General features: G+C 38.0%; 1 protein-coding gene across 1 annotated transcript; it reads right to left on the bottom strand.

Annotated features, from left to right (window-relative positions):
• Window positions 1-21,675: 21,675 nt before the first annotated feature.
• On the bottom strand, window positions 21,676-23,579 carry LOC128380579 (cystatin-B-like). Its single transcript, XM_053340450.1, has 3 exons — window positions 23,424-23,579; window positions 23,236-23,337; window positions 21,676-22,178 (listed from the first exon to the last, which is right to left on the bottom strand). The coding sequence occupies exons 1-3, from the start codon at window positions 23,487-23,489 to the stop codon at window positions 22,050-22,052; spliced, it is 297 nt and encodes a 98-aa protein (XP_053196425.1). The 5' UTR covers window positions 23,490-23,579; the 3' UTR covers window positions 21,676-22,049.
• Window positions 23,580-24,305: the final 726 nt, after the last annotated feature.

Here is a 24,305-nt window from a genome sequence, read left to right as displayed (position 1 = left end):
GTCTACCTGACGGTTCTTCCTTCATCTGGTACAAGAATGGACAGGAAATTAGTGGACAAACATCTTCTTCTTATTCAGCCAACTTCAATCATGCAGACAGCTATTCCTGTGCTGTTACAGGATATGAGGATTTCCCCTCTCCTTCAGTTTGTGAGTTTTCTTCACAGTCTTCCACTAACATAACAGCATCTTGTGAAGCCTTTTATATAAAGTACTGTACAATGACTTAATGTATTTCTAGTATGAGTGACCCCACTGCCTCACTTGTTATTGGCACCATGTTTTTCTCATTGAGCGTTACTGTTGTCAGTATTAATACAATACAACCTGCTCTGTGTTACTGCAGAGAAATATGTAGTTTTAACAGTTTAGAAATATTTTATCCATCCTATTAGAGAAACTCTTTTACCAAGAGTTTGACAACTAGATTAATCATGTCTTCAGTCTCTACCTGAAAATCTCAAGTTTCTATCTCTCATTTTTCTTTTTTTTAATAGCAACAGTCCATTTAAACACACCAGTGTTTCAGCCTTGGGCTCACAGTTTGTGTAAACAAGGTGTATTATATCAATAATTATAATGACCCAGTTCTGCGCTTCAATAGTCAATCACTCCAGTCTTTAAAAGTCATTCCACATGTATGTATGTGCTTTAATTACCACTGTTTCCCCCCATACGTTATAAACTTACAGTAAATGTGGATTACTGCTCTCCCTCTCTCCTTTAGTTTGTGTCAGTTACAAAGTGTAAAATCTACAACATAACCGGACATGATGTAGTTTTTAATAGAAGCTGGCAAACATTGTGTTTGATGAACAAACTATCAGCCATTTAAATATGTTCTACTGTGAAAACTCAATAACAGAAATTATATTTATGTTTTCTCCTCCAGATGCTCCAAAGCTTCCCTCTATGTCAGTGAGTCCCTCTGCTGAGATAGTGGAGGGCAGTTCAGTGAATCTGACCTGTAGCAGTGATGCTAACCCAGCAGCTAATTACACCTGGTACAAGGCAACGTCTCCACATCCTGAGGTTATCTCTAAAGACAGACAGGTTTCCCTCAGCTCCATCCAGTCCTCTGACTCTAGAAACTATTACTGTACAGCTGAGAACACACTGGGGAAAACATCTCAATACATCGTTATAGATGTTACATGTGAGTGAAACACAGCTTACATTCAGAAGTATCATATAACTGATGACAGCTTGTTTTCAGGCTTTATTAACCAGTGAAATGTTTTGCTGATCAGACTCTCTCAGCTCTGCCTGCTTCACATTTACAGTCTGCTGCTTGAATTCACTGAGCAGCTCAGTAGATGAAGAGTCTGTTTCAGCCACTGTTGGCTCTGCTGTTCATGGCATTCAAACATCAGACATCCAGCCAGTAAACCACCTCTAAAGTTTTAGATGCTGCTACATATGTGAATATAAATATAATAATAATATTTAAATGTATATAACATTAATTGGTACTTTACTCTTTCAACAAGTCTGAATTGTTATCTAACATTAGTAATTCAAGTCATACAGTATATAACTTTACTTTCAGTGTGAGTTTATATATGTATATTATTATTTATTTATATGAATTATTTTATTTCCTATTATAAATCTGTTGTACCAATGTTAACTCAACATGGATGTCCAGGAATGGTCTTTTCTCACATTTCTTGCTGAGTTCAACGTCCTGAGCTCTAATTTTACTTCTTGCATATAATAAGTAATTTATTCACATGTGGTGTTTTTTTGTGTTCAGTCTGACCACATCGTCTCCATAACAACACCCATCAGATGTTGTCAACAGCTAAAGAGTGACAACATGTCAGATATCTTCCAAATTTGAAAACATTTAAATAAGCAGTTATAATGTGAAAAAGTATCCTTATCTGAGGATGAAATGTTAAATGTGTTGATCTTCTCTCCTCCAGATGGTCCAAAGCTTCCCTCTGTGTCAGTGAGTCCCTCTGCTGAGATAGTGGAGGGCAGTTCAGTGAATCTGACCTGTAGCAGTGACGCTAACCCAGCAGCTAATTACACCTGGTACAAGGAGAATGAAGACTCACCAAAAGCATCAGGACAGATCTTCACCATCACTGATGTCAGACCTGAACACAGTGGCAATTATTCCTGTGAAGCACAGAACAAAATAGGACGTCATAACTCCACCTTACATCTGACTGTTGTTGTGAGAGGTAAGTTATTCCTTCAGAGTTAGGACAGTCCCCAAACTTAAAGCCAGCACGGGTCCCAAAGTCAGGGCCACTCACAATCCAGCTGTCATAATCCAGATGTTTACACTCATTTGATACATATTTATAATTGTTTCCCAGGAGCAGGAAACACACACACACACACACACACACACACACACACACACACACACACACACACACACACACACACACACACACACACTGAATTTATTGATAACTCATATCTCCTTTCTGTTCTAATTTTTTAGGGAAATCATTATTTACATTAAACTTCATTAGGTTGATTCTGGTGGTCCTGGTGCAGATTCCTCTGCTTCTCCTGATTCTGTGGATGAGGTAAAACAATACAGAAAATATCCCTTCATTTATCTTCTTAAAACATTTTCAAAGTTTTTAAGCCATGAATTTAATTTTGTTAAACATTTCTTCATTTTATTGGATTCAATTCAGGAAGAAGAAAACTCTGAGCTCCACCACTGAACTGAATGAACCTGTAGAGACTATAGAGGTGAGAGAGACCTTATTGACAGAACTTACACTAAAATACAGTTATTATTATTTGACCTATGAACAGTGTTGGGGTCGTTACTTAAATATTGTAATGTATTACACATTACTCATTACTTTAAAAAAAGATGAATGTGTTACTTTACTCAATTCCTCCCTGTGGAAAAGTAACAAATTACTCATTACATTAGGCTACTTTTGCGATATGCCTTAGCAACGCTGACGATGTTGTGTAAAAATAATATATAAACAAATAAAATAATATGAGTCTTGACCATCATAACATCATGTTGTACAAATAATAATTGCCTCAAAATAATATACAGACAACCTGTTTCTCCTCAGAGTCAGCACTAGACTGGCTGCGCTGAAGAGACTGTCCACTAGATGGCGTTTCGATCCTGACATAACACCAGTCCAGATAGATCACCAAACTCTCCTGTCTGATGACGGCTGTCTATTCTCTATTATTAGTGTCACGGATGGGCAGCTCCGAGGCGAGAAGCAGTAAAAAATAACTCGAGCTCACGGCCAAACCGTAAAAAAGAGACAAATACTTTTTGGTCAAAATGTAGACATAGGTGTTGGGATTCATAAAATGTGAGTTTGACAGGCGGGGTCTGCACACAATTTAAACGGGGGCACCGAGACCAACAATACCTGTCTCGCTGCCCATTTGACCCTCATGTAATCGTCTTTTTTTTTAAAGACTCTCAATCCGTCTTCACACTGAGTTTACTCGCTCATTTTAAGGAATATGTGAATAAAATATACACTGTCCGAATCTGCTGGCTTCTGTGTCTCTCACGGTGTTTTCGGTTTTTGGACAGGAGTTACGGTTTTCTCACAGTTTGCAATTGTTCGGGACCTTGTCAGAAGCCAAATTCTTCAGAATTTTGAGAATTTTTTCCAAGCAGATTCTCAAATCGCCGTAGCAACCACAGGGCCTTAGCTGTCCTTAGCAACCGTAGGGTTTTAGCTGCCCTTAGCAACCGTTGGGCCTTAGCTGTCCTTAGCAACCATAGGGCTTTAGCTGCCCTTAGCAACCGTTGGGCCTTAGCTGTCCTTAGCAACATGTCGCTGGGCAGAAACTGAGCTACTTTTTTGTGATTGGCTAATTCTTCTTGTCTTATTTGTGTGTGTAGTACATGTAATATGATTACTGACTGTAGACATTGTAATGTGTTTCATTACTGCGTTACAGGTAAATGTAATTTTATTTACATTATTTAAAGTGACGTGTTACACCCAACACTGCTTATAAATACACACGAACACATTTTATGATCAACATGAAATAATGCTGACAGCAAATTGCATGAATGATGCTCATTGAGTCTCATATTATCATCTCTCCCTATCAGTTGGACTCTCGTCGGCTGTAGAGGACCATGTGGACGTTTTCATGTTCAGTTTTCAGCAGCAGCAGCAGGTAGAAGTGAGCAGCACAAACAGTCAGTAACAGCATGTAGCAGAAGCTTTGAGAAGAATGTGCTGATGGCAGCTTGAACTGAATCATGTCCACGTGTCAAACATGATTGATTGTTTAGATCAGTTGAATATCAGGTGGTGTGTGTGACTGAACTGATTTATAATTTACTGAGTATTCTGTCTGAACTAATGCAAGCTTATTTTTAGTTATATTACAGATATTTAGGATTAGAGCTGCAATGCAAACTGTTATTTTAAATGTGTACATACTGTAATTAATCACTTTTGAGGAATCCTGATTGGCTTCTTGTGCAGTTTACTGTATATTTTCACACATCAAACATAATCTCAGTTCTATCACACTTTGCTGAATGTCACATTATCCAGGTATTGCAGTGGCTGATATACAATAAACAGCCAGCTTCCACAAAATCTCTGTAGTTGGAAACATGATTTCAGTTCCCTCTCACTCCTGCAGAGGGCGACAGTGTGCAGAAAGTTTCAGCTTTAAATAGTTTTTATGTTTATTTTTCAGGATCTGAATGTATTTACCAGATATGAAGACTAATAAAATGTGAATATTTTCTTTGAGTTCTTTTGTGCTGATTCATTTATCTTACTCTTTTATTTTAGGAGGAAATTGTCACAGTGTAATAGTTTATTATGATTTTGGGATGTTGCTAAAATGAAGATGCACAGACGCAGTTTGTATTGAAGAAGACCTTAATCGTCTTGTTAGCTGTTTATCTTCTTTTCAGTGCATTTAAACTCTTTGGGGTCACTCAGTGAAGCAGAATATGTGGCAGTTTACTGAGTATGAAGCCTTTTCAGTATAACAGTCCATATTTGTTAGTGACAGCTGAAGATCACTGACTGAATCAGTGTGTACATGTCAGTACACAATCTATCTGACAGAACCAAGAAAATATTTGTTATCTGGACCCTCAATATTAAGCCTTTTGTCCTGTTCAGTTAAACTGCATCATTGTTCTCATGGTGGTGTCTCAACATAAAAGTGTAAAGAGACGCATCAAACCAACTGTCAGTCATCTGTCACGTGGTATGTTTATTCTACAGACTGAACTGTGTCCACGCTTAAAGATTAAGATAATAATCTCATCATTTCTCTTTTCTCTTTAAATAACTACCTGGTCAGAACACTGTTCCCTAATTCTCTCTAACATAGATTAAATTATGTCTTCATAAAACAGGAAAATGTATTTTTAACTCGATGGTTTACTGTCATTTGGCTCCTCATGCATATTCATAATAATAAGAAATAGGAAGGAAATAACTTCATTTAGTGTCTTGAGATCTGACTTCTGCTCACAGATCACAGATGACGAGCATCTTAACAGACAACGTCCTTCTCTGCTGTAAGTAGAACAGTTTACTGATGTGACTATTACATGTTGTTTACATTATTTGATGTATTTTATTGTCTCTGAAGCCTCACAGAGAGATGAGAGGAGCAGCTATGAGTTTAACAGCAGCAGCGAGTGGATTTGTTGTCTTCCTTCTCTCTGTGTCAGGTACTGTATATCTACATTTACATTACATTTAGCACATTTATTCAGAGCAGCATGGAGAGATTTTAAGAAAGTAAACCAAAAAACATCCAAGATCAGCACTTCTGTAGGTTTGATGTATGTGTGATGCAGTACGATGAATAACTTTTAACACTCTACAACACAAAACGTTTGCTTCTGTTTATTCCTGTCAGCTGTTGAATGAAGTCAGAATTGTAGTAATAGTAGTAATAATAACAATAATAATAATCATTATAATCATAATGTTAGTATGAACTGCTGAACGCTAACATCATATAAAGATGTTGAGCTAGGGCTGTATGTGTCATGAATGCTGGGTGTGGAGGTGTCTTTACCCACCCTTCCTCCATATATTTTTATACATGCATATATTCACAGTTCTATGATGGTACAGCAATGCAACTATAACAGTTCCCCCACCCTGTTAAACTTATGACACCTATTTTATTTGAGCGGCTTTCAGTAGTTTCCCGTACCTCATGTTCTGCATTTCCGTTTTCACACTTAGCTGGGCAGCAACTTGACCAAAGAGTAAAAAAGAGGAAACTAAAGAAAAGTACAGACTATTTAAAGATTCAGTTTCTTCTTCTCATCCTGTTCAGTAAAACAACATTAATGTTCACAGCTTCAATATATTCTTATTCCTTCACTGCACCTTCAGACTGTACCATGCTCCAATGTCTCCTCTTTCCTACCGTAGTAAGATAGACAACGAGCTACAACATTATTCAGACCAAAGGAGCCGTCCTCCGAGCTGGACTAATAACATTGTTCTCTATGTACAGCTGGCTGTGAGACTAGTTTTCATTCAAGGGCCCCATACAGCCAAATTTGATCTCATGTGGGCCGGATCACTAAAAGGAAGGAAGGATGGAAGGAAGAAAGGGAGGAAGGAAGGATGGAAGGAGGAAAGGGAGGAAGGAAAGATGGAAGGAAGAAAGGGAAGAGGGACAGATGGAAGGAAGAGAAGACAAGAAGTAAGGAAGGAAGGAAGGGAAGACAGATGAAAGGAAAGAAGGAAGGATGGATGGAAGAGAAGACAGGGAGGAAGAAAGATAGGAAGGACAGACGGAAGGAAGGAAGGAAAAGAAGACAAGGAGGAAGGGAGGAAGAAAGGTAGGTAGGACAGATGGAAGGAAGGAAAAGAGGAAGAAGGTGACTGGGCCGGATTGGACCTCTCGGTGGGCCGGTTCTGGCCCACGGGCCGCATGTTTAACAGCCCTGGTCTAGAAAGTGCAACACCGAAAACAAATCCTTCAAACTAGGGTGGATTAGGGTAATGCGGGACACTTTTTTGCAACTCTGACTTGTTTACCATATTTAGATATGAATCCAGTACATTATATCAACACCTAATATCATTCTGAAATCCTCAAGATGTTTCCTTTTCAAATCAGAAGAAAGGGAAATGGCACTTATGTTGAATTTCCTTGAGTCAAATAGTTTCAGAATTGGATCTGAGACAGTTCAGGCTGAAATTGGAGACACTAGTTTTTAGACTTACTTTAATACTTTGATTAATACCAACCAGCCTGATCTGCCAAAACATTCTGAAATGTACATATACCCATATTTGGTCATTTAATTTAGTAGGCCTACAATTCTTTTGCTTTCTTGGCTTACTAGAGAGGTTAAAAAAACTAGTAGCCAGTATCTTCACATATGTAATATTAACAATACAACTTACACAGTGTGCATATACTAGTTAACTTTAAAATAATAGATTAGAAAAAGCTTAGTTGTCCAACATTACCCTAATCCACTCTATATTTAACAACCCCTAACCATTTCATCTAAATGAAGTGTGATAATGTAACTAACAGAAGATTATTGATTTGTCAAATGATCTCGAAGACTCTGCATAGTATAAAAGTTATGCTATTAAATATAGTTTGTACATTTTATATTATTTATTATATATATTAAGGATCTCTTATTGGTCTTGTAGTTTCTGCACGGTCCCTGCGCATTCGTCTCACATCCAGCTGTACATAGAGAACAATATTATTAGTCCAGCTCGGAGGACGGCTCGTTAGGTCCTGTATTCCCCCAAAACAGAGATTATATAGTGTTGAGAACGAACATGAGAAGAACATATGTGAATGGTGAATATAAGATGAGTTCTAGTTAGATTGATGTACAATGAGGAGCTTTGAATGTCAACGACTGAAGATAAAATCATATTGGTGCCTTGATCCACTTTGTCTTATTCACTGATTCTTAACTTGTTATAAATCTGATTGTGGTTTCTGATGTGCTCTGTGTTACAGTGGTACAGGGTCAGAATGACTGGGGAGTGACTTACACTCACACTACTCACATCTGTGCCTTAAAAGGATCAACAGTGGACATAAACTGCACCTACAGATACCCATCCAGGATAAATAATGTTGATACTGCAGTTGATGAAACACTGTGGTTTACTGAATGGAGTACTAATGAAGTTGTAGATTTGAGAACAGACTCAGAGTACGTCGGTCGTGTGCAGTATCACTGTGATAAGAACGACTGCACTCTGAGAATCACAGACCTGAGAGAGAGAGACTCAGCTGAGTACAAGTTCAGGTTCATAACAAACCAACCAGGAGGGAAATATTATGGTTTCCCTGGAGTCACTTTGACCGTCACAGGTAACATTTTCATTGGAGAACTTAATTGAATATCAAATTATTAGTGAATAGTTCTGTGAATGTTTGTGTATGAACATGAATTACATTTCTGTTCATTCTTCACATATCCAGATCTCCAGGTGCAGGTGATCCCATCAACAATCAATCCTTCCTCAACAGAGCTGAAATGTCACAGCAGCAGTTGTCTACCTGACGGTTCTTCCTTCATCTGGTACAAGAATGGACAGAAAATTAGTGGACAAACATCTTCTTCTTATTCAGCCAACTTCATTCATGCAGACAGCTATTCCTGTGCTGTTACAGGATATGAGGATTTCCCCTCTCCTTCAGTGTGTGAGTTTTCTTCACAGTCTTCCACTAACATAACAGCATCTTGTGAAGCCTTTTATCTAAAGTACTGTACAATGACTTCATGTATTTCTAGTATGAGTGACCCCACTGCCTCACTTGTTATTGGCACCATGTTTTTCTCATTGAGCTCTACTGTTGTCAGTATCAATACAATACAACCTGCTCTGTGTTACTGCAGAGAAATATGTAGTTTTAACAGTTTAGAAATATTTTATCCATCCTATTAGAGAAACTCTTTTACCAAGAGTTTGACAACTAGATTAATCATGTCTTCAGTCTCTACCTGAAAATCTCAAGTTTCTATCTCTCATTTTTCTTTTTTTTTAATAGCAACAGTCCATTTAAACACACCAGTGTTTCAGCCTTGGGCTCACAGTTTGTGTTAACAAGGTGTATTATATCAATAATTATAATGACCCAGTTCTGCCCTTCAATAGTCAGTCACTCCAGTCTTTAAAAGTCATTCCACATGTATGTATGTGCTTTAATTACCACTGTTTACCCTCATACTTTATAAACTTACAGTAAATGTGGATTACTGCTCTCCCTCTCTCCTTCAGTTTGTGTCAGTTACAAAGTGTAAAATCTACAAGATAACCGGACATGATGTAGTTTTTAATAGAAGCTGGCAAACATTGTGTTTGATGAACAAACTATCAGCCATTTAAATATGTTCTACTGTGAAAACTCAATAACAGAAATTATATTTATGTTTTCTCCTCCAGATGCTCCAAAGCTTCCCTCTGTGTCAGTGAGTCCCTCTGCTGAGATAGTGGAGGGCAGTTCAGTGAATCTGACCTGTAGCAGTGATGCTAACCCAACAGCTAATTACACCTGGTACAAGGCAACGTCTCCACATCCTGAGGTTATCTCTAAAGACAGACAGGTTTCCCTCAGCTCCATCCAGTCCTCTGACTCTAGAAACTATTACTGTACAGCTGAGAACACACTGGGGAAAACATCTCAATACATCGTTATAGATGTTACATGTGAGTGAAACACAGCTTACATTCAGAAGTATCATATAACTGATGACCAGTGTTTTCAGGCTTTATTAACCAGTGAAATGTTTTGCTGATCAGACTCTCTCAGCTCTGTCTGCTTCACATTTACAGTCTGCTGCTTGAATTCACTGAGCAGCTCAGTAGATGAAGAGTCTGTTTCAGCCACTGTTGGCTCTGCTGTTCATGGCATTCAAACATCAGACATCCAGCCAGTAAACCACCTCTAAAGTTTTAGATGCTGCTACATATGTGAATATAAATATAATAATAATATTTAAATGTATATAACATTAATTGGTACTTTACTCTTTCAACAAGTCTGAATTGTTATCTAACATTAGTAATTCAAGTCATACAGTATATAACTTTACTTTCAGTGTGAGTTCATATATGTATATTATTATTTATTTATATGAAGTATTTTATTTCTTATTATAAATCTGTTGTACCAATGTTAACTCAACATGGATGTCCAGGAATGGTCTTTTCTCACATTTCTTGTTGAGTTCAACGTCCTGAGCTCTAATTTTACTTCTTGCATATAATAAGTAATTTATTCACATGTGGTGTTTTTTTGTGTTCAGTCTGACCACATCGTCTTCATAACAACACCCATCAGATGTTGTCAACAGCTAAAGAGTGACAACATGTCAGATATCTTCCAAATTTGAAAACATTTAAATAAGCACTTATAATGTGAAAAGGTCTCCTTATCTGAGGATGAAATGTTAAATGTGTTGATCTTCTCTCCTCCAGATTCTCCAAAGCTTCCCTCTGTGTCAGTGAGTCCCTCTGGTGAGATAGTGGAGGGCAGTTCAGTGAATCTGACCTGTAGCAGTGATGCTAACCCAGCAGCTAATTACACCTGGTACAAGGAGAATGAAGACTCACCAAAAGCATCAGGACAGATCTTCACCATCACTGATGTCAGACCTGAACACAGTGGGAATTATTCCTGTGAAGCACAGAACAAAATAGGACGTCATAACTCCACCTTACATCTGACTGTTGTTGTGAGAGGTAAGTTATTCCTTCAGAGTTAGGACAGTCCCCAAACTTAAAGCCAGCACGGGTCCCAAAGTCAGGGCCACTCACAATCCAGCTGTCATAATCCAGATGTTTACACTCATTTGACACATATTTATAACTGTTTCCCAGGAGCAGGAAACACACACACACACACACACACACACACACACACACACACACACACACACACACACACACACACACACACACACGCACACACACACACACACACATACTGAATTTATTGATAACTCATATCTCCTTTCTGTTCTAATTTTTTAGGGAAATCATTATTTACATTAAACTTCATTAGGTTGATTCTGGTGGTCCTGGTGCAGATTCCTCTGCTTCTCCTGATTCTGTGGATGAGGTAAAACAATACAGAAAATATCCCTTCATTTATCTTCTTAAAACATTTTCAAAGTTTTTAAGCCATGAATTTAATTTTGTTAAACATTTCTTCATTTTATTGGATTCAATCCAGGAAGAAGAAAATTCTGAGCTCCACCACTGAACTGAATGAACCTGTAGAGACTATAGAGGTGAGAGAGACCTTATTGACAGAACTTACATTAAAATACAGTTATTATTATTTGACCTATGAACAGTGTTGGGGTCGTTACTTAAATATTGTAATGTATTACACATTACTCGTTACTTAAAAAAAAGATTAATGTGTTACTTTACTCAATTCCTCCCTGTGGAAAAGTAACAAATTAAGCTACTTTTGCGATATTCCTTAGCAACGCTGGCGATGTTGTGTAAAAATAATATAAACAAATAAAATAATATGAGTCTTGACCATCATAACACCATGTTGTACAAATAATAACTGCCTCAAAATAATATACAGACAACCTGTTTCTCCTCAGTCAGCACTAGACTGGCTGCGCTGAAGAGACTGTCCACTAGATGGCGTTTCGATCCTGACATAACACCAGTCCAGATAGATCACCAAACTCTCCTGTCTGATGACGGCTGTCTATTCTCTATTATTAGTGCCACGGATGGGCAGCTCTGAGGCGAGAAGCAGTAAAAAAATAACTCGAGCTCACGGCCAAACCGTAAAAAAGAGACAAATAATTTTTGGTCAAAATGTAGACATAGGTGTTGGGATTCATAAAATGTGAGTTTGACAGGCGGGGTCTGCACAAAATCTAAACGGGGGCACCGAGACCAACAATACCTGTCTCGCTGCCCATTGACCCTCATGTAATCGTCTTTTTTTTTCAAAGACTCTCAATCCGTCTTCACACTGAGCTTACTTGCTCATTTTAAGGAATGTGAATAAAATAAACACTGTCCGAATCTGCTGGCTTCTGTGTCTCTCACGGTGTTTTCGGTTTTTGGACAGGAGTTACAGTTTTCTCACAGTTTGCAATCGTTCGGGACCATGTCAGAAGCCAAATTCTTCAGAATTTTGAGAATTTTTTCCAAGCAGATTCTCAAATCGCCGTAGCAACCACAGGGCCTTAGCTGTCCTTAGCAACCGTAGGGCTTTAGCTGCCCTTAGCAACCGTGGGGCCTTAGCTGTCCTTAGCAACCTGTCGCTGGGCAGAAACTGAGCTACTTTTTTGTGATTGGCTAATTCTTCTTGTCTTATTTGTGTGTGTAGTACCTGTTATATGATTACTGACTGTAGACATTGTAATGTGTTTCATTACTGCGTTACAGATAAATGTAATTTTATTTACATTATTTAAAGTAACGTGTTACACCCAACACTGCTTATAAATACACACGAACACATTTTATGATCAACATGAAATAATGCTGACAGCAAATTGCATGAATGATGCTCATTGAGTCTCATATTATCATCTCTCCCTATCAGTTGGACTCTCGTCGGCTGTAGAGGACCATGTGGACGTTTTCATGTTCAGTTTTCAGCAGCAGCAGCAGCAGGTAGAAGTGAGCAGCACAGACAGTCAGTAACAGCATGTAGCAGAAGCTTTGAGAAGAATGTGCTGATGGCAGCTTGAACTGAATCATGTCGACGTGTCAAACATGATTGATTGTTTAGATCAGTTGAATATCAGGTGGTGTGTGTGACTCAACTGATTTATAATTTACTGAGTGTTCTGTCTGAACTAATGCAAGCTTATTTTTAGTTATATTACAGATATTTAGGATTAGAGCTGCAATGCAAACTGTTATTTTAAATGTGTACATACTGTAATTAATCACTTTTGAGGAATCCTGATTGGCTTCTTGTGCAGTTTACTGTATATTTTCACACATCAAACATAATCTCAGTTCTATCACACTTTGCTGAATGTCACATTATCCAGGTATTGCAGTGGCTGATATACAATAAACAGCCAGCTTCCACAAAATCTCTGTAGTTGGAAACATGATTTCAGTTCCCTCTCACTGCTGCAGAGGGCGACAGTGTGCAGAAAGTTTCAGCTTTAAATAGTTTTTATGTTTATTTTTCAGGATCTGAATGTATTTACCAGATATGAAGACTAATAAAATGTGAATATTTTCTTTGAGTTCTTTTGTGCTGATTCATTTATCTTACTCTTTTATGTTAGGAGGAAATTGTCACAGTGTAATAGTTTATTATGATTTTGGGATGTTGCTAAAATGAAGATGCACAGACACAGTTTGTATTGAAGAAGACCTTAATCGTCTTGTTAGCTGTTTATCTTCTTTTCAGTGCATTTAAACTCTTTGGGGTCACTCAGTGAAGCAGAATATGTGGCAGTTTACTGAGTATGAAGCCTTTTCAGTATAACAGTCCATATTTGTTAGTGACAACTGTAAATCACTGACTGAATCATTTTCATACTTAGTGTGTACATCTGAGTACACAATCTATCTGACAGAACCAAGAAAATATTTGTTATCTGGACCCTCAATATTCAGCCTTTTGTCCTGTTCAGTTAAACTGCATCCTTGTTCTCATGGTGGTGTATTCAGTGTCTCAACATAAAAGTGTGAAGAGACGCATCAAACCAACTGTTATACATCCATCACGTGGTTTGTTTATTCTACAGACTGAACTGTGTCCACACTTAAAGATTAAGATAATAATCTCATCATTTCTCTTTTCTCTTTAAATAACTAACTGGTCAGAACACTGGTCTCTTATTCTCTCTAACATAGATTAAATTATGTCTTCAGAAAACAGGAAAATGTATTTTTAACTCGATGGTTTACTGTCATTTGGCTCCTCATGCATATTCATAATAATAAGAAATAGGAAGGAAATAACTTCATTTAGCATCTTGAGATCTGACTTCTGCTCACAGATCACAGACGACCAGCATCTTAACAGACAACGTCCTTCTCTGCTGTAAGTAGGACAGTTTACTGATATGACTATTACATGTTGTTTACATTATTTGATGTATTTTATTGTCTCTGAAGCCTCACAGAGAGATGAGAGGAGCAGCTATGAGTTTAACAGCAGCAGCATGTGGATTTGTTGTCTTCCTTCTCTCTGTGTCAGGTACTGTATATCTACATTTACATTACATTTAGCACACTTATTCAGAGCAGCATGAAGTCATTTTAAGAAAGTAAACCAAAAAACATCCCAGATCAGCACTTCTGTAGGTCTGATGTATGTGTGATGCAGTACGATGAATAACTTTTAACACTCTACAACACAAAACGTTTGCTTCTGTTTATTCCTGTCAGCTGTTGAATAAAGTCAAAATGGTAGTAGTAGTAGTAATAATAACAATAATAATAATCATTATAATCATAATGTTAGTATGAACTGCTGAACGCTAACATCATATAAAGATGTTGAGCTAGGGTTGTATGTGTCATGAATGCTGGGTGTGGAGGTGTCTTTATCTACCCTTCCTCCATATATTTTTATACATGCATATATTCACAGTTCTATGATGGTACAGCAATGCACTGCAAACTTTAACAGTTCCCCCACCCTGTTAAGCTTATGACACCTACTTTATTTGAGCGGCTTTCAGTAGTTTCCCGTACCTCATGTTCTGCATTTCCTTCTCGTTTTCACACTTAGCTGGGCAGCAACTTGACCAAAGAATAAAAAAGAGGAAACTAAAGAAAAGTACAGACTATTTAAAGATTCAGTTTCTTCTTCTCGTCCTGTTCAGTAAAACCACATTAATGTTCACAGCTTCAATATATTCTTGTTCCTTCACTGCACCTTCAGACTGTACCATGCTCCAATGTCTCCTCTTTCCTACCGTAGTAAGGTAGACAACGAGCTACAACATTATTCTGAACAAACGAGCCATCCTCCGAGCTGGACTAATAACAATGTTCTCTATGTACAGCTGGCTGTGAGACGAGTGCACAGGGACCGTCTAGAACTGGGGTGTCAAACTAATTTTCATTCAAGGGCCACATACAGCCAAATTTGATCTCATGTGGTCCGAATCACTAAAAGGAAGGAAGGATGGAAGGAAGAAAGGGAGGAAGGAAAGATGGAAGGAAGAAAGTGAGGAAGGACAGATGGAAGGAAGAGAAGACAAGAAGTAAGGAAGGAAGGAATGAAGGAAGGGAAGACAGATGAAAGGAAAGAAGGAAGGATGGATGGAAGAGAAGACAGGGAGGAAGAAAGGTAGGAAGGACAGACGGAAGGAAGGAAGGAAAGAAGGAAGGAAGGAAAAGAAGACAAGGAGGAAGGGAGGAAGAAAGGTAGATAGGACAGATGGAAGGAAGGAAAAGAGGAAGAAGGTGACTGGGCCGGATTGGACCTCTCGGCGGGCCGGTTCTGGCCCACGGGCCGCATGTTTAACACCCCTGGTCTAGAAAGTGCAACACCGAAAACAAATCCTTCAAACTAGGGTGGATTAGGGTAATGCGGGACACTTTTTTTGCAACTCTGACTTGTTTACCATATTTAGATATGAATCCAGTACATGATATCAACACCTAATATTATTATGAAATCCTCAAGATGTTTCCTTTTCAAATCAGAAGAAATGAAAATGGCACTTATGTTGAATTTCCTTGAGTCAAATTGTTTCAGAATTGAATCTGGGACAGTTCAGGCTAAAATTGGAGACCCTAGTTTTTAGACTTACTTCACTACTTTGATTAATACCAACCAGCCTGATCTGCCAAAACCTTCTGAAATGTGCATATACCCATATTTGGTCATTTAATTTAGTAGGCCTCCAATTCTTTTGCTTTCTTGGCTTACTAGAGAGGTTAAAAAACTAGTAGCCAGTATCTTCACATATGTAATATTAGCAATACAACTTACACAGTGTGCATATACTAGTTAACTTTAAAATAATAGATTAGAAAAAGCTTAGTTGTCCAACATTAACCTAATCCACTCTATATTTAACAACCCCTAACCATTTCATCTAAATGAAGTTTGATATATATATATATATATATGTAACTAACAGAAGATTTGTCAAATGATCTCGAAGACACTGCATGGTATAAAAGTTATGCTATTAAATATAGTTTGTACATTTTATATTATTTATTATATATATTAAGGAACTCTTATCGGTCTTGCACTTTCTAGACGGTCCCTGCGCACTTGTCTCACATTCAGCTGTACATAGAGAACAATATTATTAGTCCAGCTCGGAGGACGGCTCGTTAGGTCCTGTATTCCCCCAAAACAGAGATTACGTATATAGTGTTGAGAAAAAATATGTGAATGGTGAATATAAGATGAGTTCTAGTTAGATTGATGCACGATGAGGAGCTTTGAATGACAACGACTGAAGATAAAATCATATTGGTGCCATGATCCACTTTGTCTTATTCACTGATTCTTAACTTGTTATAAATCTGATTGTGGTTTCTGATGTGCTCTGTGTTACAGTGGTACAGGGTCAGAATGACTGGGGAGTGACTTACACTTCTACTAAGATCTGTGCCTTAAAAGGATCAACAGTGGACATACACTGCACCTACAGATACCCATCCAGAGAAAATAATGTTGATACAGCAGTTGATAAAACATTCTGGTTTATTAAATGGAGTCATAAACTAAATGACGGTGTGGATCTGAGAACAGACTCAGAGTACGCAGGTCGTGTGCAGTATCACTGTGATAAGAACGACTGCATTATGAGAATCACAGACCTGAGAGAGAGAGACTCAGCTGAGTACAAGTTCAGGTTCATAACAAACCAACCAGGAGGGAGATATACTGGTTCACCTGGAGTCACTTTGACTGTCACAGGTAACATTTTCATTGGAGAACTTAATTGAATTTTAAATTATTAGTGAATAGATCTGTTTGTGTGTGTATGAACATAAATTATATTTCTGTTCTTTCTTCACAGATCCAGATCTCCAGGTTCAGGTGATCCCATCAACAACCAGTCCTTCCTCAGCAGAGCTGAAGTGTCACAGCAGCTGTCGTCTACCTGATCGTTCTTCCTTCATCTGGTACAAGAATGGACAGAAAATTCAGGATCAAACATCTTCTACTTATGAAGGGAACTTTTCTCTTGCAGACAGCTATTCCTGTGCATTAAAAGGATTTGAGCATCATCCTGCTCCTTCAGTGTGTGAGTTTACAACACAGTCTCCCACTAACATAACCACATCTAGTGGAGCCTTTAAACTATTGTACTATACATTGTATGTTCATGTTTCTGGGGCAGCATGTTATTCAAACATTGTATAGAAGTGGATCAACATCAAACCACAGCTCCATGAGATTTTAGACATGTTGCACTTTTATATCTCATTTACTGTGTTGATTATGAATAAATGTAAAATAATAGCTTATATTTAAAGAGTCAGTTCACTCAAAATACTAAAAACATATTTTCTAACCTGCTCCTTTTTTAACCATGCAAATAGTTTCAGTTTCATGTGTCTAAATTTTGAGATGTCAATCCTGGAAATGTCTGCTGCCATCCCAACACAATGAAAGTGAATGGAATATTCTTTATACTGCTTAAAGCTTTGAAAACTCATATTTAAACTATAGATGTATGTGTCTATCCAGAAACATTGTCTCTGTTACTTTGGATAATCTACAGACTTTGCTGTGGACATTTTTTAATACTTCTTGAGTAGAAAGTAGTTCCAATGGAAACTGTTGACAGATAGGTCTCTGGATTATTCAGAGTAACTAAAACTGTTTTCTGTTTTTTCAAACATGATTTTTATGTAGAAACTAAATGTTATTGTGTTGAGAAGATGACGTCTCAAAACCTGTAAAAAGTGATTTGGGTGAACAACAATACTTTAATAACAGTGTTGTTTTAAATTAATCGTATCTTTCAGGTGTCCGTGGTCAATCCTGCAACAGAGTGATTTACACTGACAGAAGCATCTGTGCCTTCAGAGGATCATCAGTGGACATTTCCTGCTCATACAGCAGTTATGAATCTATCACATCATCATTCTGGTTCAGTCCTGATCGTAGTCATCAGTGGCAGAATCCCTCACAGCCTGAGGACCTTAGTAAAGACTCCCAGTATGCAGGTCGTATTGAGGTCCATGAAACAGAGAGAGGACGCTCCACTCTGAGAATCTCTGACCTGAGAGAGAGCGATTCAGCCCAGTATCACTTCACATTCAAAACAAGAAGCTTTGCATGGAGGAGTAGTTTACCTGGAACAACTCTGACTGTCACAGGTACTGATGAACACAAACTGATGATGAGTGAAAGTGGTGAATAGTTATTGTTGAAGAGTTTCACATAAAACTGATTTGATTATATTGAGTACTTTCCTCCATTTACACTTTTGATTGATGATCACAAATTATTTCACCCAGCAGAACTACAAAGGTTATTTTGACTGTATGTTTGTGTATTTTACTGGTAACAAATGACATTTTGGGTCCTTCCTCACATATGCAGCTCTCCAGGTGCAGGTGATCACAATAACAGTCCATCAGTCTCATATGGAGGCAGAGCTGAAATGTCTTAGCAGCTGCAGTCCAGCAGGTCGTATTTCTTACGTCTGGTTCAAGAACGGACAGAAAATGATGGAGGAGGAAACTTCTCTTTATTCAGGGCAGTTTAATCCTGGTGACAACATCTCCTGTGCTTTGAAAGGACATGAAGATTACCACTCTCCTTCAGTGTGTGAGTTTACCTATGTCACTAACACAATGTCAAAATGTATTCAAGGTAACAGACAGTTGATTTTAATATGAGCAGCAACGAGGGAATCAACTTTCACTCCTCACTTTGTGTCAAACATTTGCTTCTTACATTGTGTCAGTTATTCCACTGTTGACCAACTATGTTTTCTCCTCCAGATGCTCCAAAGCTTCCCTCTGTGTCAGTGAGTCCCTCTGGTGAAATCATTGAGGGCAGTTCAGTGACTCTGACCTGTAGCAGTGATGCTAACCCAGCAGCTAATTACACCTGGTACAAGGAGAATGAAGACTCACCAAAAGCATCAGGACAGATCTTCACCATCACTGATGTCAGACCTGAACACAGTGGGGATTATTCCTGTGAAGCCCAGAACAAAATAGGACTTCATAGCTCCACCTTACATCTGACTGTTGTGAAAAGTAAGTTTTTTACATTCAGCAACACACATTGCACCAAATGCCGAATTTTATGTATCATATGAGAAGTCGCTATACAATTAAAATATGTAAGTATATTCTGAACTGAAAAGAGCTGTTAGAGTTAAGAGTCAAGTAAAATGAAGAGACTGAATATACATATATTGACTGAAACATAGGACCCGAACACCCTGATTAATCGTCAGTATTTTCTTGTATATCTCTATTCCCCAGGAACAGGAAAATCAATCATTGCTGGTGTAACAGCTGCTGTTCTCCTGTCTATCATAATCCTCTCTGTCTTCCTATGGATGAGGTAAGCAGTTCTGTTTCACTGAATCATTGATCTACATTCATTTGAGTTTTTAATTAATTCTCCTCACCAGGAAAAAGAGAGCCTCCAATCAATCGTCTGAGGCTGAGGAGAGACCAGACGACAGAGAGAGGGTGAGGAGGGAGAGTTATACTATTCTATCCTGGTTTCACACTTCCACACTCACTATCTTAAAGTGACACTAGCAAACTCATCTGACTGTGAAGCTCTTCATGTTGTTTCTTAACAATCCATCTTCACAGAAACAAACACTTTTCTCATTTCTATCACCCTCCAGACACAGCCAGAGCAAGATAACCTTCTGTATGCCAGCGTGCAGTTCTCCAACAACCAGGCAGATCCTCTCAACTCCAACATCAGATCAGCTCAGCTCCACAGACACATGGAGGAACAAGAGGTTACCGAGTACGCTGCTGTTAACTTTAACAGAGCTGGTAATGCCCGGAGGTGAGCAGCTCTTCACACAGGAACACAGTAGCAACAGTTTTATTTTTTGCTTGTTACATCTTTATTATGACTGACTGACTTAATACAAACTCTTCAGATTCACCTGATTCATCTTCTATTTCCCTCTCAGAGCCAGAGGTCAGGAAACTGGGGAAGATCCATCTGCACTGTACAGCACAGTCAACAAAACCTCATGAACACATCAGCAATCTCATATTTGATTTTTCATTTCTGAAACAATGAGAAGAACTCCTGCACACTATCTCACCTACTGCTGGAATATTTATTAAATCACAACTGTCCAACCTTTTATCAGCTGTAAATTTCTTCACTTTAGCAGTTAAATAAGAACATAAACTGTCATTTTAAATTGCACCAAAATATATAATTGTCTTAATGATGCATTTTTGCAGAGGTCCACCCTGAGATCTATGTTTTAAAATTCAATAGTTACCTGCTTCAATTAAACTCTTAAAAAAGAGAGACAAAAAGACTTGCTCACCTGAATATGTGACAGATATGAAACGTTGTGATTTAGTAAATATTCCAGCAGTGAAAACGTGCAGGAGTTCTTCTCATTGCTTTCAAGTCCTCTGGAAGAGATTCTTTTTAAAATGTTTATTTAGGCAGGTAACCATTGAATATATTTTTCTACTGAAGTAAAACTCCACTCAGGTCCTGTACTTATTGATTTCACTCAGAAAGCTTCTCAACAGCAGTAAATTGTTGGAATGAATCATCAGTGTTAGACAGGCTCACCATATTTATTGTGTTTTACCCTCACATTGTTGCTGACCTTACAGGCTCTATAAAGATCCAAGTATTGAAGGTGATCGTGAGTACTTCAACAAAACTTTGACTGTAAGACCTGCTAACTTCAGCTTGCAGTAGCTACTTGTGTGAGTGGTGTGGTACCGCCTTACCTGAGCCATTTTGTGAAGGTTAATAAAAATAATTATAACTTGCAGCTTTGGATAAATCTCAGCATTAGTGTATCAGTTAGCTAAGGAGTGGTGAGATTATAATGTGTATATGTACAAATATATCGGAGAGAAAGAGATAAAGCATGCGTTTACTAACCCACTTGTAATTCCCAATTGTTGCCACTAGATGGTAGTAAAGAGGTATATTTTATTGATCATGGCTCATTTCTGCTGTGCTTTCTGTATTTACAGTTTATCCTCCAGTTTTATTATAACAACCTGTTTTCTAGTCAGTATTTTAACATTTAATTATGTGAATTATTTCTTCAGCCTCACTGTTGCATTAAAAGTGTTTATGTTTCTACTTTCTTTATACATATTATTACATATTTTATATCATAATCTCAATATCATATAATCACGTTTGCTCTTTTTATTTGATTTTTTTCTCTTAAATAAAAAATGTTCTCAATTGTAATTGGATGGATGAGTCAGTTATTGTGACAGTGGTTGCAGTAAATCAGATTCTGAAGGTGTATTTCTTCTTTTTCTGTTTGAACTTCAATGTGCAGAATGGTGTTTGAGCTTAAAATCTGATTTTAAGGTGTGTACCTACAAGTATGAACTAGTTTGGAGCCAATCATGGCTCAATATTCAACTGTACAGTGAAGATGGAGACATCTTCCTTCCAGCAAGAAATAATAGATTCTGGATTTTTTAATGAGGGAGAAAGATGAGATGCCATTTTAATGATTTTAAAGTGGTAATCATACTTTCTTTGTGTAAAAACCAAATCAGGCACACATTATAGTTCCAAGCAAAGTATTTTTAATTGTCTTAAAACACATCTGGAGGAGATCTTTAAGGATTTACCCCACTTCATGTATCAGATAACAAAAGTTACTTTAACAAACATTTAGTAATAAAACAAAATGAGATCATGATATAGACTATAAAATACCTCATACCCAGCTACAACATTATAACACAAATGCAAATTTGGGATACAGTACATTTACTCACAAGGGAATATATTTCCAGTTTCATGTTAAAAATAGAAACTGTATATAACTGTTTTGATGAGCCAGGATAAAGTAAGTGGAGCATTTAGATTATTAGTGATAATGAGACTGTAGCCTGTAGGCACTGGTGAGATGCTTTGCTCGGTTTGTGATCGTATTAGAAGTACTCAATGGGGTCTTGGTGGCTCTTTGAATGCTGCATATCGCTCAGCTCCAGCTCTCCTCCGTGGCAGGGGAGCTTTTTGTAAACACGGAGATGAACGTGATCGTCTCCTCCCACATGCACCTGCAAGGAAGCACAAGAAAAGTTTCAGGAGACCTTCGAGTCTACAGTCACGGATTGTTTTGGCCACGAAGGGGCAGCAGAAACTAGCTGTAGATGCATAATGAGAGAAGCCAGGATCTCCCTTGGCAGGTAGACACCCTGGCTGACCTATTGCATCCTCTTTCTGCCCTCCTGGTGATCTCGGGAGCTTCAGAGCAACTGCTGCCATCAGCGTTGCACTTGTATACTCTACTCTAATCCTAAAAGCAATGGAGGTCTTGTTACTAGGCAACGAGTCTGCATATGTCTGTGAACAAAATAATATTAACTGGCTTTATTTGATTAGATATTATTTGTCTTACATTAAATTTGTCAATGTTTTTTTTCCATTCAGGGTTTTATTGGCAGTAAACATCTTTTCAGTATTTCCAGACAGAGCATGCACCGTTCCACAAGAGAAGATGACCATACTGTTATGTTATCCTTTGTCATAAATGCAGATGTGGAGTAAAGCTGCTGTTACCACAAGCCTGGCCAACTCTGAGACATTCATTTATACAGATGACATCATGTAGACACTGCCCTAGGATGTTATTCAAGTTTATGTTGGTTTTAGTACAACTGAAATAGCGGACTGAACTATAATAGTGGCTGTACATAAACACTACACATAGAGGGCGATGTTTCACCACTGATGAACACTGGTCCATAGTCAAAAAGGAATGTGCTGTTTCAGCCTCACATATGCCTGTTTAATACATTGTCTTATTATTTAGCTACTGTGTGTGTATTACCTTGTCATAAAGTTGGGAAAGACATTACACGTGCCTGTTATGTTGTAATACAGACATCTGACGTGTTTCTTATAATTATTATGTCTATTTATAAGGAACCAATGAGTCATCTGTCTGTTGTGCAAGGATTTTGGGTGTGGTGGTGAAAATGAAGACTTAAAACCTGAAGATATCTGACCTGCTTATTAAGTTATTTGTGTACAATATGTTTTACTTTGTTGTATTAGTATGTTTATTTAAGTAAAGAATCTGAATACTTCTTCCACGACTAGACTCATAATGACCTTTATGAAGTAGTTGGTCCCTGACACCACCTGGCTCCTGTAGGTCTTTGCGGTGAAGACATCGTAGGACTTTCCTGCCTTTTGTTCTGCGTGTGGTTTCATCTGGAGACACAAACAACAGCGTGAATAGGACCAGGAAATGAAAACCAACCATAAACCATCAACAATACGTGTTTTCTTGTACTTACGCTTTCACAGATTTTCTGAATTTCCTCGTCAGCATCTTTTGGGGGACCAGCTCCTCCGACCATCATCTTGACTGTTTCCAAAAAGATATAAATCTGCTGGAAAATTGGACTAAATCAACTTCTGTTTTGTGTGTACAGCAGCTTTCAACACGGACTAGATCACAAGACCATGTATGGTGGAGCGTACCATCTGTGCAGGGGGGGTTTCTTTATTAAATTACATTAGAAGCTGGATAAAACGACAAATAAAGTACCTGCGTTGTAAATAACTATAATAATATGATTTAAATTTGAACATTAAGTTATTTTACGCATCATAAACGGATATTTGAAAGAGAAAACAGAAAAACATTTCTCTATGTTCCCCGGTTTCACAGACAATGTGGATTAGTCTGAGACAATTACTTTTTTTTAAAATTTTAGCTTTATTGGTTTTAAAAACAGACAGACAGGCAGACAGACAGATAGATAGACAGACAGACAGACAGACAGACAGATAGATAGATAGATAGATAGATAGATAGATAGATAGATGAATGATGAATGGATAGACAGACAGACAGACAGACAGATAGACAGACAGACAGATAGATAGATAGACAGATAGACAGATAGATAGATATTGTCTTTTTATTGTCTTCCACCAATGTAGGAGATAATCATGCTTGGAACTCAGGATCCCATGATGCTTTGGGGGATGTAAAAAGGAAATTTACAGTTGTTGCCTGGAGAGGCCAATGAGCTTCCGGAAACTCGAAAAGGCGCGAAATAAAGCGGAACATGGGCGGGGAAATCGGGCCATGTGTGGGTTGTCAGAAGGGAGTGGGTAGTGAGATGGCGCTTATAACATGTGGATTTCCCTCCAAAGTTGTTGGTAACAGG

Source organism: Scomber japonicus, chromosome 2 (assembly GCF_027409825.1).
Source record: "Scomber japonicus isolate fScoJap1 chromosome 2, fScoJap1.pri, whole genome shotgun sequence".
NCBI classification, from domain to species: domain Eukaryota; kingdom Metazoa; phylum Chordata; class Actinopteri; order Scombriformes; family Scombridae; genus Scomber; species Scomber japonicus.
Note: the sequence above shows the minus strand (reverse complement) of the source record. Positions and strands in the feature narration are given on the sequence as shown.